General features: G+C 35.2%; 1 protein-coding gene and 1 pseudogene across 1 annotated transcript; one reads left to right on the top strand and one right to left on the bottom strand.

Annotated features, from left to right (window-relative positions):
* On the top strand, positions 1 to 4619 carry LOC125662870 (uncharacterized). The gene is made up of 3 exons (XM_048895220.2): positions 1 to 164; positions 3798 to 4083; positions 4318 to 4619. The coding sequence occupies exons 1-3, from the start codon at positions 48 to 50 to the stop codon at positions 4617 to 4619; spliced, it is 705 nt and encodes a 234-aa protein (XP_048751177.2). The 5' UTR covers positions 1 to 47.
* A 1036-nt stretch (positions 4620 to 5655) lies between these two features.
* Positions 5656 to 12646, bottom strand: LOC125662871 (uncharacterized; annotated as a pseudogene).
* Positions 12647 to 15727: the final 3081 nt, after the last annotated feature.

The following is a 15727-nucleotide window of genomic DNA, read 5'->3' on the forward strand; positions in this document are numbered from 1 at the left end:
CTGAGCACAGCTACTCGGTGTCTTGCCGATTAAGTTGTGCTCAGGAAATGCAGCGGCTTTCAGAGGAGATAAGGGGTCTGGAAAGGGAACTTGGTGCCCTCAAAGTAGAATCCAACAAGTCAAAGCCCATGTCTATTAATAACATAAAAGACAATGAAGAGAAGGTAAATAAGAACTTTTTATATTGCAATTTGTTGTCTGTCGGTGTGCGTTAACAGTTGGAACATTTTTAACATTGATAACTACCATTCCAATTTGGTATGAAGCATCACTGGGACAAGGGGGGCATAAATTCTAAATTTCAGGAATCCTGCACTCCTGGGGCCTTAAGGGTGGGATAAAATCTGCCAAAAATTGACCAATTTTCAAAAATACTCTTCTCTAGAAGGAGTTGGTAGTCCTTTACCAAAATTGTAAATTTTATGATCTTAGGGGGTAAGAGTTTGGTTCCAGGATGGAATCTAAAGTATTATAGTGGAAATATTTTCTTTATCATTGGAAATATTTCTAGAAGTTTACTGAGGCCACTATTAAAAAATTGTTTGTTGGGTGTTTGCCTACCCTACCCCTTTGATGATGGGTAGGTAGGTAGGCTTTTTTTTTTGGTCAGGATTAATTTTTTTGTGTGCATTAAATACGTCAGTGCTGCTGGAATTTTTTGTACATCGTCTACATATATCTGTATATTTTGTTTGCTATATTATATCTCTTCATCAGCTAAGTTCTTTGTCATTGATTAAATATGCTTTTAAATGTACATATGTGCCAGCCTTATCATATTCAGCTCTATCATATTTATATATCTGCTTTTGTATATAACATCACTATTCATCAGTACACCACTTTGCACCACTTTATAAATAATAATTAGTTTTGCTTTGCACTTTTGTATTGTTCTGTGTATGCACCCTTTAGTTCTTAGTCATCCTCTGCTTTATGTTAGTAGGCATGCAGTGTTATATATTCCATTGAACATGTCTGACACATGGAACTAGTGTGACAACTGTTTTATGTAGATTTGAAATTTCTAAATGAAATATATAAGTACTGCTCAGTAACATAAAAGCATGATAAGTGGATTTTATTTCAAAGTTTTTCTGGGGTATAAAATGTAAAGTAGCAGTCTAAAACATTGAAAACAATATGGATTTTGTATCTTTTTTCAAAATTCTATGAAAAGCTTTGAAATAAATGTTAGATGCATTTCTGCATGAACTATTAACCAGGCACTGCAAGCATCGTGTAACCTGGGGGTTCCAACTAGCATAGAATCTGTTATAATGGCTTGGTTTGAGAAAATAAATTTAACAGATATGTACTTCGACATGTGCTCTATGTTGTGTCTACGTTCGTCAGCCGCAGTTGAATCCGTGTCAAACTCAAGCAGTCTATTGGCTTTGCTTCGTTCCTTTGAGTTTTTAAACTCTATATTTACGCATAAAGTTGCATACGATTTTGTCCTCTTCAGGTCGGACATTTTGAAACAAACCATCAAGGAAGCACTTGAAGCGAAGCAAGGTGACTGTCAAGCGCTTTACTGACTCGGACGGCTAAAATCCTACTCGAACTCTGTTCTGTTCCGCACCGGACAATAACCAAAGAAAAAAAAACATCACTGTTGGACCAATAATTTTTTTTGGGTCGGCAACCTTTTGAGAGGGTCGGGCTGCTAACGCCCAACAAACAATTTTTTAATAGTGGCCTGATATAATATAAAAATGATAGCATGTTTTGCCATTCAACACCATTTTCTCAGTATCTCATTTTTATATATATGCAACTTTTTTTTTTTTTTTTTTTTTTTTATAATTTATTCTTTTTTCATATTCACATAATCATCAGTAATAGTAATGAAGATACATATTAATCATTTTATACATTCTCACACTCTTTCACACTACTAGTTCAGCATTATTGGTAGAAAACTTCTTATTCTAGGTTACAGATCAAAAATAATTTTCCAGTTTTCCCAAAGTCTGTCGAATTTCAAAACTTCACATGATTTAATTGCTACAAATTTTTCAACTTTGTATTTGAAAGAAAGATAATGTATCAGCCCAGTAATATGAGGAATTTTGTTTTGTTTTGAACAATTGAAAACATATTGTTTGGTATACAGAATTATGAAATTAACAACTTTATTACACAAACTGAAAGGTGTTTCACCAAAAATAACATTACTAACATTAAAACCAATTCTTTTTGATGTTTTTCTGAAAATATGCATGCCAAGATTATTCCAAAGTGCTAAAGTATAAGAACAAGACATAAACATATGTTGCATTGTTTCTTCATTATCTTTACAAAATGAACAACAGTCATCTGAAATTATACTGATTTTCTTGAGGTAATATTTCGTAGGAAGAAACTTGTAAAGAATTTGGTACTGCAACCACTGAACTTGGGTATCAATACTTGTTTTAAAACAAACTTTAAACAGTTCTTTGACAGAAACATTGCCTTCTAAATGTACAGATAATTCAGTGTTCCATTTTTGAATTGATTTGGGTATGAGATCATTACTATTTATCATATTATATAACACTCTGGAACATTTATCATTCAACAGTATAAATTCAAAGTAAAAAGGAATAAATGGTGTACAATTTTTTTTAACATCTGATCTCTTAACAGACAAAGTCTTTAAAAACTTAGATATAGTACTGGTAATACTGTTGTATTGCATTGTACATACATTTGCTAGTCTAAATTTTTGTGAAAAATCTTGTAGTAATAAAAAATTTCCATCTTCATCTAAAAAGTCTCCAATTATTTTCACACCATGTTGATACCATGTTTTAACATAAATGTCTTTATTACCAACACACATATTTGTGTTATTCCATACTGGAATAGAACTGAGTTTTTGCATGGAATACTTTTCATCCATTACTCGAATCATTGCTAACCATGATTGAAAAACATCACGCCAAAAATCATTGCTGTGGTTTATAATAGTATAAATATATTCATCTCCAAAATCTATCATTTTTTTTACCACCTCATTGCCATGTACTGCCAAAAAATATCCACCCATGGTTTGTGACTGTTTGTTAATCTTTTAATCCAAGAACATTTTAAAGACATTATAAAATTTTTCACCTCAACCATTTTCATGCCACCTTTTAAGTAATCTTGGGTGACAATTTGTCTCTTGACCTTGTCAATCTTTGAATTCCATATAAATAAAAAAAAACAAACAGTTATTCAGAAAAGACAAGATATCTTTATCAGGATTTGGTAGTGTAATAAACAGATGGTTTAGCTTAGGTAAAAGCAGTGTTTTGGTGACTGTGACTCGACCAATGGGGGTGAGTATTCTTCTATTCCACTGGTGTATCAACGTTTTAATTTTTGGTATCTGAATATTATAATTTAAATCGACTATTTTTTTCATATCCACAGAAAATTCTATTCCTAGTAAGTTGAAAGTAGTGCATCCAACTCTAGCTTCCATCTTGTATGGTGATATACTTGACTAGAGATTTTTTTAGAGCCAATCCAAACAATTTTTGTTTTTGAGCTGTTTATTTTTAATCCAGAGAAACTTGAGTAGTAGTCTATAGTGTCAAGTGCAGCAAAAAGAGATTTTGGTGAACCATCAAGAGCCAAAGTTGTGTCGTCAGCATATTGGGAAATTTTTTGTTCCTTACCATTCACTATTATACCTTTGATATCTGTATATACAGATATATATGCAACTTAGTTGGTGGATAAATGGAGACAAAAATATTTCGTCCTGGTAAAAAAATTGACGTTCTTTGATCTATTCTTATCAACACACCATTCATTTTCAGATGCTTTTATACACATCCCTACAGTTTGACATATTTGATGTCCTGGTGCGACTATTCGATCTTCATTACTATAATGATTGGACACCTACGATGGAAATTGATGACCAACTACTCATTGTCCTCATGAAGTTGAAACTCAATTTTCGTGACATTGACTTGGCCCATAGATTTTGTGTCAGCCGACCTACAATTTCGAACATTTTTCATACACTTGTCCATACTCTACATGAGATGCTGTTTGCTGGCATAGTCAACAAATGTTTTCCAAGTCAACTCAAGTGCAAAGGTTTGTTTTGAAACTTATCATATTTAGTCTACTCTGACTTTGCAGTCCTAAAATTCCTAACAAAGACTTTGAACCAAGGTCATTTTTGATAAGTCAAGGCCACTCAAAATATATACCTAAGTTATACATGAAAAGAAAACACTATTTCAACAATATTAGAAGTTTTATATCATTGGTTAGATGCATTTCAAGGAGCATCCATCAGTTTTACTTATCTTGTTTTTAAAAATTTAGGGTCCATGCCGAAATCTTTTGAGGATTTCTCCTCTGCCAGAGACTCCATGGATGCAATTGAAACCACCCAAGACATCCCGACACATATGGATAGTCAGGCCATGGCGTACAGTAGCTACAAAAGTCGTCATACTGTTAAAGCGGTAACTTGCGTAGCGCCAAATGGTGCTATTGCATTCTGTTCCAAACTGTATCCAGGTTCCATCTCCGATGTAGCCATTGTATCTCACAGTAAAGTCCTACAGAAGTTTAAGGCAGGAGACTTAATTTTGGCCGACAAAGGTTTTACTATCCATGATTAGTTGCCTCAAGGTGTTTGTTTAAACATACCAGCTTTTTTGTCAATGAGAAGTCAGTTTACAAAGCAAGAAGCAGCATTGTGTTACAAGATCGCAAGAGCCCGCATTCATGTAGAAAGAGCCAACGAGAGAATTAAAAATTATGAAATTCTCCGTCACATTCCGGCTACTTACAGACCCTTATCAACAAAAATATTTCAACTTTGTTCCTGTCTTGTAAATTGGCAAGCTCCAGTTTTGAAAGAAATAGCTTGAATGAAAGTTTGTATTGTTAGATTTTACTATCTGGGGTTTATTACTGTAATGGGATTATGAACATTGCTGATGTGTTTTAAGAAATTTTCAATGATATAATTATATTGTACATAGAGGAATGGATTAAATATAAATAATACATAACTTTTCATTCATATCTGTTGATGCTTGTTTTCTTTAAATTGATTTTTTCCAAATATAGTCAAAATGTCAGAACATTGATTTTTCAACTTCAGAAACAATTTACAGTCCAATATTGATTTTATTGGTGTTTTATTGTGTATGTATTAATACTCTGAACCTAATCTTTAAGCATGCAATGAAGGTATTTGTACACCAGAAAATGTTCAAGCATCTTGGGAGTAATTTTCAAGGTATTCTTTTTCCAATAGCAATGGTACCTTAATTACAGATTTTGATGCCAAATTTTATGTGAGGCTATCAAATAATCACTATATGACAAATTTCAGCAAAATCGGTCAGGTTAATTATCCATCACTATTAAGGAAAGTTTGATGCTTAGATATGGTGGCTCTTTAAGGAGTACTCTACATCGTCATAATGGCAGACTTCCTTTTAAAACATGGATGATAATATAAATATCTATTTATTTATTTCCTTTGCCTTTTTTGACTAAATAAAGTAAATCTGAAATTTCAATTTCAAAATATTGTTGTACATATCCCCCACTTTTCATACATATCAAATTTCTCTGATGTAGCATACCTCCTTAAGTCTTAGGAACACCCAAAAATTTCAATGAATTGAGATTACTGACATTATATGACTTTCTCATGTATCTACCACAATTTAATTCATACTCAGTTTTCCATCAATGCTGGAATGAAAACATTAAAGTAGAAATCTACTAGATTTGCAACATTTACAGTCCATTCAGAGTCTCTAACAATTCTGATCACAACACAGTCCACTGTTGTCCACACAATTAAGTCACAGCATGTTTTGTTACACATGTGCAGCTGCCCTTGAATTTGGTGGTAGTATGGGTGACTGGTTTTCAAGCACAAAGAATCTCCTTTAACATCTATAATAAAATAAACAATTATTAGATTTCATATATAACGTACATGTGTCTTTGATGAATGTCAACAGTGCCCGTCCAATAAAATGCAGATAATACAGTATGTAGATGTAAATATTGTGATCATCAAGATCTTGATATGTATTGTTATCTATGAGCTCACAGATTTTGACATGGAAAGGTGCATTGTGACCCAAATGAATTCCGCAATTTTCCCCCTACAAAACTCATATAAATATTATTGTAACCTGCATGAATCATAGCACAGGGATAGTGAATATATATGTACCTAAGAAGAAATTCTTCAGATGTTGTGTTGCTTCGGCTACCATTATTGATGATGCCGAGAATGGACACTTCACCTCTACAATATCAGGGATGGCATCCTTCTGGAGTCTGATAATGCACACTGCATGTTGGTGTTGGTGGTCGTACAATTAAGCCATCTGGTGAAGCCCCCAGCACTCCAGATTCATGCAGCCAAATTCCTTTCAGAAAGAGAGATTTGCGTATTTAGAATCTTAGTACTGTTTCAAAATTATTGGAATATAGGGTAATATCAGTTCTTAATGCTAAATTAAAACTGCTGACCTGGATTGTTTTTATAATAACTATTTTAAAAAAAACCAAGAGGCCCATGGGCCACATCGCTCACCTGAGTCAAGATTTTTTAATAACCCATATCAGAAGATTTTCCATATCTATTTGCATGTAAAACTGTAGTTCCTATTATGGCCCCAAACCTACCCCTAGAGGCCATGGTTTTTGCAAACTTGAATCTACACTATGTCAGAAAGCTTTCATGTAAATGTGAACGTCTTTGGCCCAATGGTTCTTGAGAAGAAGATTTTCCCTATATATTTGTATGTAAAACTTTGATCCCCTATTGTGGCCCCATCCTACCCCAGGGGGGCATGATTTTAACAAACCTGAATCTGCACTATATCAGAAAGCTTTCATATAAATCTCAGCTTTTCTGGCTTAGTGGTTCTGGGAAGAAGATTTTTAAAGATTTTTCCTATATATTTGTATGTAAAGCTTTGACCCCATATTGTGGCCCCATCCGACCCCCAGGGGCCATGATCTTAACAATTTATAATCTGCACTATATCAGGAAGCTTTCATATAAACCTCAGCTTTTCTGGCTCAGTGGTTCTTGAGAAGAAGATTTTAAAAGATTTTTCCTATAAATATGTATGTAAAACTTTGATGCTCCCATTGAGGCCCCATCCAATCCCCGGGGTCCATGATTTTAACAAACTTGAATCTGCACTATATAAAAAAAAAAACAAAAACAAAAAAACGAAAAAAAACAAAACAAAACAAACAACAACAAAAAAATTGACCCCCTATTGTAGCCCCATCCGATCCCCGGGGGCCATGATTTTAACAATTTAGAATCTGTACTATATCAGGAAGCTTTCATATAAATCTCAGCTTTTCTGGCTCAGTGGTTCTTGGGAAGAAGATTTTAAAAGATTTTTCCTATATATTTGTATGTAAAACTTTGACCCCCTATTGTGGCGTACTATATCAGGAAGCTTTCATATAAATCTCAGCTTTTCTGGCTTAGTGGTTCTTGGGAAGAAGATTTTTAAAGATTTTTCCTATATATTTGTATGTAAAACTTTGACCCCCTATTGTGGCCCCATCCGACCCCCGGGGGCCATGATTTTAACAATTTAGAATCTGCATTATATCAGGAAGCTTTCATATAAATCTCAGCTTTTCTGGCTTAGTGGTTCTTGAGAAGAAGATTTTTCCTATATATTTGTATGTAAAACTTTGATCCCCTATTGTGGCCCCATCCGACCCCCGGGGGCCATGATTTTAACAATTTAGAATCTGCACTACCTAATAAAGCTTATCTATAAATTTCATCTTTTCTGGCCCAGTGGTTCTTGAGAAGATTTTTTAATAACCCTACCCTATTTTTACCTTTTCCTGATTATCTCTCCTTGGAAGGTGGCCTGGCCCTTTATTTTAACAATTTAGAATTCCCTTTACCTAAGGATGTTTTGTGCCAACTTTGGTTGAAATTGGCCCAGTGGTTGTTGAGAAGAAGTTGAAAATGTGAAAAGTTTACATACGGACGGACAGACGGACGCCGGAATACGGGTGATCAGAAAAGCTCACTTGAGCTTTCAGCTCAGGTAAGCTAAAAATAGCATCCCAATAAATTGGCAAGATAAAATTTTCAAAGTGAAAACATTCCAATGGAAATTGGGGAATTTTCACAGGCACAAAGCCTCCTAATATTTGTATAACATTTTCAGTTTATTTACCTGATTGCTCTACAACTGCAACAAAGTCTTTCTCATACTTTTTCAAAGCATCATCCTCATGAGTTATACCCCAATCAACAGCTCTGATGGACTCCAGGTTGTATGCAGACATAAGTCGTTTCTTCAATGACAATGTAATTCTGAAAAAGAAAATTTATCAATTTGTTAGAGACCAAAGAAATTTCCATGCACATTGTAAAGCAGATCAATACTGATCAGTTTTACAGAAATACCAAGCAAAATTTTTAAAACCTATTTTTCAAATCACCTTATTACGTTCTGCGCTTAGAACTAAGAACTGCACCAAAGTTGGAGGCTGTGATTCAGTATTTCCCGACAACAGACCACATTGGATTGTTTCTTTGCCCTTTCGTTGCAAATACTGCGCTTTTGATGGCATCCTCTGATAAAATCAAAGTACGTCGCAACCATACCATAGGGGCATCAGAGTGAACAAACTCTGGGGATGTTAATAAGTCCCCAATGACAGGAACAGGAGGGCCTGGTTCACAGGGTTCTGGTTCAAGAATCCATTTCAAAGCTGAAAATTTTTCAAAGTAGTTTATTTTATTTTTTAAAAAATGCTTCTCCCAAACACTGTAAAATATTTATATGCATGCAACAAGTTTCCATAAGATTATATTACATATTAAGAATATTTGTTGCTATATAAATTTTTGCATGTCTTCAGTTTGTGAATAGAATATTGTTCATGTATTTTGTAGTCTGGGCCTTGCAGTGAAGAATGACAGGATATACCGTATAAACAGAAATGATTCAGCATATATCATTCAGAAAACTTATAGATCTATGTCATGTGAATCTGAAACGCATTTAAAAAGAAATGATTATGAAACAAAATACCCAAGTTAACATTTCTTTAAAAAATGAAAAATTATAAAACCCCAGGCCCTGATGGATTCACATGTGAATTTTTAAAATTTTTCTGGAAAGATATAAGTTCTTTTGTTACTCGAGCAATAAATAACTCGTTTGAGAGGCACAATTTTTCTGAATGTAACAAGTTAGGGGTGATCACCTGTATTCCGAAAGCCGGAAAACCGAAGGAGTTTCTAAAAAATTGGAGACCCATCTCTCTTTTGAATGTTGTTTATAAACTAGCATCAGGGTGTATTGCAGAAAGAATAAAAATTTTCCTAGATAAATTAATACATACAGATCAAACTGGATTTATTAAAGGTAGATATATTGGTGAGAATATAAGATTAATTTATGATATCATGCATTATACAGAATCCAAACAAATACCGGGGCTTCTGATGCTTATCGATTTTGAAAAGGCTTTCGATACTGTCTCCTGGAAATTTATTCAAGAAACATTATGTTTTTTTTAATTTTGGTATTTCTATTCAAAACTGGATAAAATTATTTTACAATCAAATAAAGTCATGTGTCATTCAAAATGGAATTGTGTCACAATACTTCAGTCCAGAACGGGGCTGTAGACAGGGCGATCTCATATCTCCTTTCTTATTTCTTCTATGTGCTGAAATACTTGGTATTCTAATACGCAAAAACAAAGATATTAAAGGCATTACTATTGATGGGGAAGAATATAAAATATCTCAATATGCAGATGACACCTCACTTATTTTAGATGGGTCTCCCACTTCCATGGATGGCATTATTAGAGTCCTAGATTACTTTGCAATAATTTCAGGTCTAAAGATAAATTTTTCAAAGACAAAAATGATTTGGATAGGTAGCAAAAAATTTTCAAAGGACGTTTTCTATCATACAAGGTGGAAATTTGATTGGAACAATAAAACATTCGATTTATTAGGAATAAAATTTAGTATCAATTTACAAGAAATGGTAGAACTGAATTATAAGACTAAACTGAAGGAAATAAAAAAAGTTATGATGCAGTAGAATAATAGAAGTCTTACTCCTTTAGGACGGTTAACAGTAATAAAAACATTACTGATACCAAAATTAAATCATTTGATACTTACAATTCCAAATCCTAAAGATGAAACCATTTGTGCTTTTGAAAGTGATTTATATAACTTTCTTTGGAATAACAAAACTCATAAAGTAAAGAAAAATGTCATAATTCAAGAATATGCTAATGGGGGTATTAAAATGGTTGACTATAAAGAATTTATCACTGCTCTTAAAGCAATATGGATTCGACGTATTCTACATTCAAATGCAAAATGGACAAAACTACTGGGGGCAGAACTAATTACTTGTATAGAAAAGATATGGGTATTTGGAATAGATTTTATCAATAATTTAAGGGTAAAAATAACCAACAGTTTTTGGATAGATGTGTTTCAGAGCTGGTCAAATATAAATTCTGCAAAAGATAAAAATCAACCAAGATTTTTATTGTGAACATATTTGTTATAATCCAAATATTACTATTGGTGGAAGATCAGTATTGTTTAAAAGTCTGCATGATTTAGGGATTATATTTATTTATGATCTTCTTGATGAAAATAGTAACTTGTACAGCTTTGATTATGTACAAAATGTTTTGAAAGTTAAAATGAATTTTGTAGAATATGCAGGACTAAAGAAAACAATCCAACAAAGACAAGTTCTTATACAAGACAATACAAGAACTACAAAACCACTTTTGCCTATTATTCCCTCTACTATTTCAATATATTTCAAAGATAAAAAAGGTTGTAAAGATATGTATAAGCAATTGATAAGCCATAAAGCAACCAAAATTAAATCTATATCAAAATGGGAAGAAACAGAAGAAGGTTTTTCAGAGCTAGAATGGAAAAATATATTTGAACTTCCTTTTAAAACAACTCAAGAATCTAAATTGCAATGGTTACAGTTTCAAATCTTACACAGAATATTTCCATGCAACTACTATTTACATAAACTTAGAATTGTTGATTCCCCAATTTGCACATTTTGCAAGAGGGATTTTGAAACTATTGATCACATATTTGTAGAATGTCCATGTGTGAAAGAGATCTGGTACGGAATTGAAGAATGGCTTTGCGAAAAACTGGACAAGCATATTAGTTTTGATAGAGAAGCAATTCTTTTTGGAAAATTTGCTAATAAGAATGTACACAAGGTGGAAAATTTGATAATTCTGATGATAAAGCAATATATATTTATATTAGTAAATTCTCAAGTATAAGCAAATTAAGTATAGATGCATCCAAAAAAATTATCATTGATAGAATTACAGTTGAAAAACTTTTGTTGTTGAAAAACTGCAGGTATAGGGAGTTTGAGAGATACTGGCAAAATATTTATGATAAATTGTGATTGTATTAAAAAGTTGTTTTTGTTTTTGTTTTTTTTAACCTAAGATTGTGTTCCATGCCCCCTTTGTTTTATATGTTTTCTTTCTTTCTTTCTCTCTTTCTCCTTCTTTCTATTTATGAAATGTCTTTTGCATATGAATATCGATGATATTATTGTGTAGATTAAATTACATATATGTATGTAATGTAAAAGTCAAATAAAAAATCAAGCAATAAAAAAAAAAGTTAACATGTATTATAAAGCTTAATAATGTATTGGACCAAAAAAATAAATAAAATAAAGGAACAACAAAAACAATATGCACCCCATTTTTGATGATCAATAAGACAGCAATGCAATAATGAATAATAAATAACATGAAATTCTAAATGCAGTGTTTTTCAAACCAATTTCAAACGCTACCTTTTTCCCTTTTGATTGGGGGGGGGGGGGGGGGTTGGCATTTTACACAGTTCTAAAAACTCTTGATTGAATGACAAAAACATCCTGTTACTGCACAATATTTCCTTATGAAAAAGCCATTGTCATATAAAGTGGAAATAAAGCTTCAATCATTAATTTCCCTTGGGAAATTTGACACCATTTTTTTCTTCTTAATTTTTAGCAATTTTTGTTAGGGGAAACTGCCTGAATAAAGTAGTAATGCTTGTGCATAAAAACACTGAAATGTAACAATCAAAATAAAATATAAATTTTATCAACAACAACAAAACTGAACATCATTCGTATAGTTTATCAATAAACCTTCCAAGGTTTGATAAATTTTTGTGCAGAAAATCCCGGTCACTATCATCAAAAGGTCGGCTTAAAACACTTAAAATTTTGAAGAGAATATTAAGAAGCTCTACCAACATTCATGCATAATCAAATACTAACATGTTTATTTATTAATTCTAGTTATACGTATCTCTATCTTAGTACATAAAAATTACACATTGAAATATTTATAAAAAGTGAAACCAACGAGTAATCTGGGCGTGTAGGAGGAAATAATTCTTCCATTGTTTTGGTTTCTGTTTTTATCGAAGTCTTTGGGTTCTTCAGCCATCCACATTTAATGTCGGTCTTGCTGACACATTTGTACCTGTTAATTATATAAATTCTATATATATAGCATTTATAAGTACTTATCATTACACTGGTAGTAATACAGGTTGGTTGTTCCAGCGTGGTGGGCGGGCCATGCCATAGAGTCCTCAGCAGTAATGGGTCGGTATCTTTGTACTAGTAGTGGTGGTAGTCATGACCAACCTCAGTCTCCCCATCATTTGCCCATCTATGCAAACGAGAGTTCCCCAGGGCCTCCATGTCACCAGTATATCTCGCAGGGTCAGTCAGTAGTTGGTGCATCACAGTTGAAGTTGCAGACAAGTGAGGTGCCTGTGAGGCCTATGAGCAATGCAGATAGGGGTTTGCGTTTCGGTCTGTCGCCAGTCAGACGTGGGATTAGACATAGCAGGTCAAGGTCGAGATCTCCACTCGTTAGGCATGTCAGTACAGAAGACTGTAAGGCTGCTAGTAGGGATGGTCCCAAGTTGTCTAGTCAGTGTGTGTTAGTTGGTCGGTCTCAAGGGACCGGGGCTCACAATAGGTTGGGGCAAGTGCTCCGTAAACCCTTATTAGGTAGCTCCAGTGCAGCAGAGTCGGCCTTCGACAGTGTATGTCGTGAGGTCAGGATGCCAGTGAAACCGAGTAGTGGTAGTGGTGTGGTTATTCAGAGGGCCCGGAGTGAAGTAGGGGTCAGGGACACAGGGTCGGCGCAGACGGGAGTGCTGCCAGGCACAGATGAGAAGCTATGTGGTTGGCCGGAGGACACTGAGACAGGTGTTAGTCACCAGGGTGGTGGGCTGGAGAACACCGGGGATAGTGTTGGTTGCCATAGTGATAAGACTTCTCGGGGTAGCTCTGGATTTTGATGTTGACATGGCTGTTGATGTGTTCTGCGATGTGGATGATGATCCTTCCACAGTCGGGTCGGGGTGTCTGTTTGAGGCACGGTATGGTGTGATCGGTATATCGTGTCTCTCAGCTCATGATCAGCTGAGTTTGAGTGGTTGGACCAGTAAGGCTGGACGACGGGAAATTGAGGTGGCACGGGCCCTGGTCTTGCATTCATTTGATGGCCAGTTCTCAGATGCTGGGGGCGAGGATGCAGTCGATTGTCGTGTTAGTGAGTCTGGATTATTCAAGGTTGGAATCGACGCGTGCGCGGATGTTTGTGATGAGGGCTGTGTTGGTATTCCATGCAATAGTGAAAGCATGCAGGCCTTAGTTGTAGTGTTAGAGACTGTTGCTGAGCGGCACAGTCTAATCATTACGAATGCCCCAGCTATGATTGAAGCAGTGACCTATCAGTTCCCAGGGGAGTCTGTCCCCAAGGCACCTGATAAAAGTACCATTGTGTGTTGGTCTGATTGAGGATGTGTTGTGTCTGCGTCTCGTGGAGATGACTCCACGGATGTGGGGTTTGTGGCTCTGTCCTGTTCAGCCTGTGGGATAGTAGTGTTCCTTCTCTGACTGAGAGGCTTCCTCCTGATAAACGTCTAAGCAATGAACGGGATGGGTTTGTTGTTTGTGGCTTCGTGAGTTTCCATTGGTCGTGGGGTGATGGCTATGCACCCCAGGTTCAACTGACAGTGAACCAGGGACAAACCAGGTTTGGTCATTGCAAGGGGGTACAAAAGAAAGTTAATAAGTTATGTGATGGGTGTGAACTCCTCCATGCACACAGTACCCCGAAATGCGGGGAAGGGTAGATTAGGCTGCCGTAACTTGGGCAGCGGTATTTCCTTGTGATGTTTCCGGATCTGCTGACCTGGAAGATGTGATGTCCTCTGGTGTGATGTGCCGTGTCCGATGTCCTAAATGATAGCTGTCCTGTGAGTCTGTGACGTTTTCATGTGGAAAGTTTGTGACTCTGGGATGTGACTTTCCTGTTACTGGATTGTCTGTGATGCGTTGTTTGACCATGACTTTCTGTGTTGTGAACTTTTTGGACTGCTAAATTGCTATGATTTTATAGAGTAAAGTTTATCATACTGTAAATCATAGGTGTAATTCATTCATTTATTTGTAAATTGTATGTATCTATTGTAAGCTACAGTGCTGCAGGTTTAATTTATCGGAATTGGAACATTCCTCCTCAAAACGGGGGGGGGGGTGTAGTCAAATTGGGGTGTGGATTTTTAGTATTTCTGGTCGGGCTCGGAGTCTTCTGCACGTGATTTTCTCTCTCTCTTGCCCGCGAACTCTAGGCAAGCGGACGGGCATTTAATTGCGCAGCACTATAGTCGTATTTGTTGACCCCTTGTAAGTTGTTCTGTGTATTTGTTAATATATCTATTTATAAGTGTTTTCCCGGTGTTCGTTGTGTGTAGGAAATCACTTTAATGTATTACGAACACAGAATGCTAGTAGGTTACTACAGGAGCCCACATGGTTAGCTGTTCAGAGAAAAGTGCATCACAATGACACACTACTGGTACATACACAATTCTTTAAAGAAATCTCGATAGCCTGTACTCTTTACTTATAGTTTTATACTCATCTGTTCAACAATGACTTTATATTGCCCAGTAAGAAAACAATGACAGATTAAGATGTGTTATTGAACTACATCTTGCAAATTCGGTTTCAGTATTCTATGGATTTAAAACGAACCTTCTAAGTAAACATGATTCTTAATGTCGGGTCATTCTAGGGATTAACACATGCATCTAGGATATATAGCAAGAAAAAATGTGTCTGGAGGAATGGAAGAAATTCACACAATGATTTCAATACATAATTATGCTAAAAATTAGTCTAAAACTTATGTCTTATTATTACAAATTATAGAATAGAATTATTTCTAATCCAGAGCCCCAACAGGGCATCAGATGTTACACACATAAGGGAGCAAGCCACCCATGGGCCACATCGCTCACATGAGTCACCTTGGTCCATATCTGAAGACTTTCCATATATATTTGCATGTAAAACCTTTGTCCCTATTGTGGCCTCAATCTACCCCTGGAGGCCATACTTTTCACGAAGTTGAATCTGCACTATGTCAGAAAGCTTTCATTTAAATGTCAACTTCTTTGGCCCAATTGGTCTTGAGAAGATTTTTAAAGATTTTCCCTATATATTTTTATGTAAAACTTTGATCCCCTATTGTGACCGCATCATACCCCCGGGGGCCATGGTTTGAACAAACTTGAATTTGCGCTATATCAGGAAGCTTTCATGTAAATTTCAGCTTTTCTAGCTCAGTGTTTCTTGAG

Source organism: Ostrea edulis, chromosome 8 (genome assembly GCF_947568905.1).
Source record: "Ostrea edulis chromosome 8, xbOstEdul1.1, whole genome shotgun sequence".
In the NCBI taxonomy this organism is placed as follows: domain Eukaryota; kingdom Metazoa; phylum Mollusca; class Bivalvia; order Ostreida; family Ostreidae; genus Ostrea; species Ostrea edulis.

Coding starts and splice junctions, on each gene's coding strand:
- LOC125662870 (XM_048895220.2), top strand. CDS start 48: ATGCAGCGGCTTTCAGAGGAGATAAGGGGTCTGGAAAGGGAACTTGGT. Junction 165..3,797: donor TAAAAGACAATGAAGAGAAG/GTAAATAAGAAC, acceptor ATTCATTTTCAG/ATGCTTTTATACACATCCCT. Junction 4,084..4,317: donor AAGTCAACTCAAGTGCAAAG/GTTTGTTTTGAA, acceptor TTAAAAATTTAG/GGTCCATGCCGAAATCTTTT.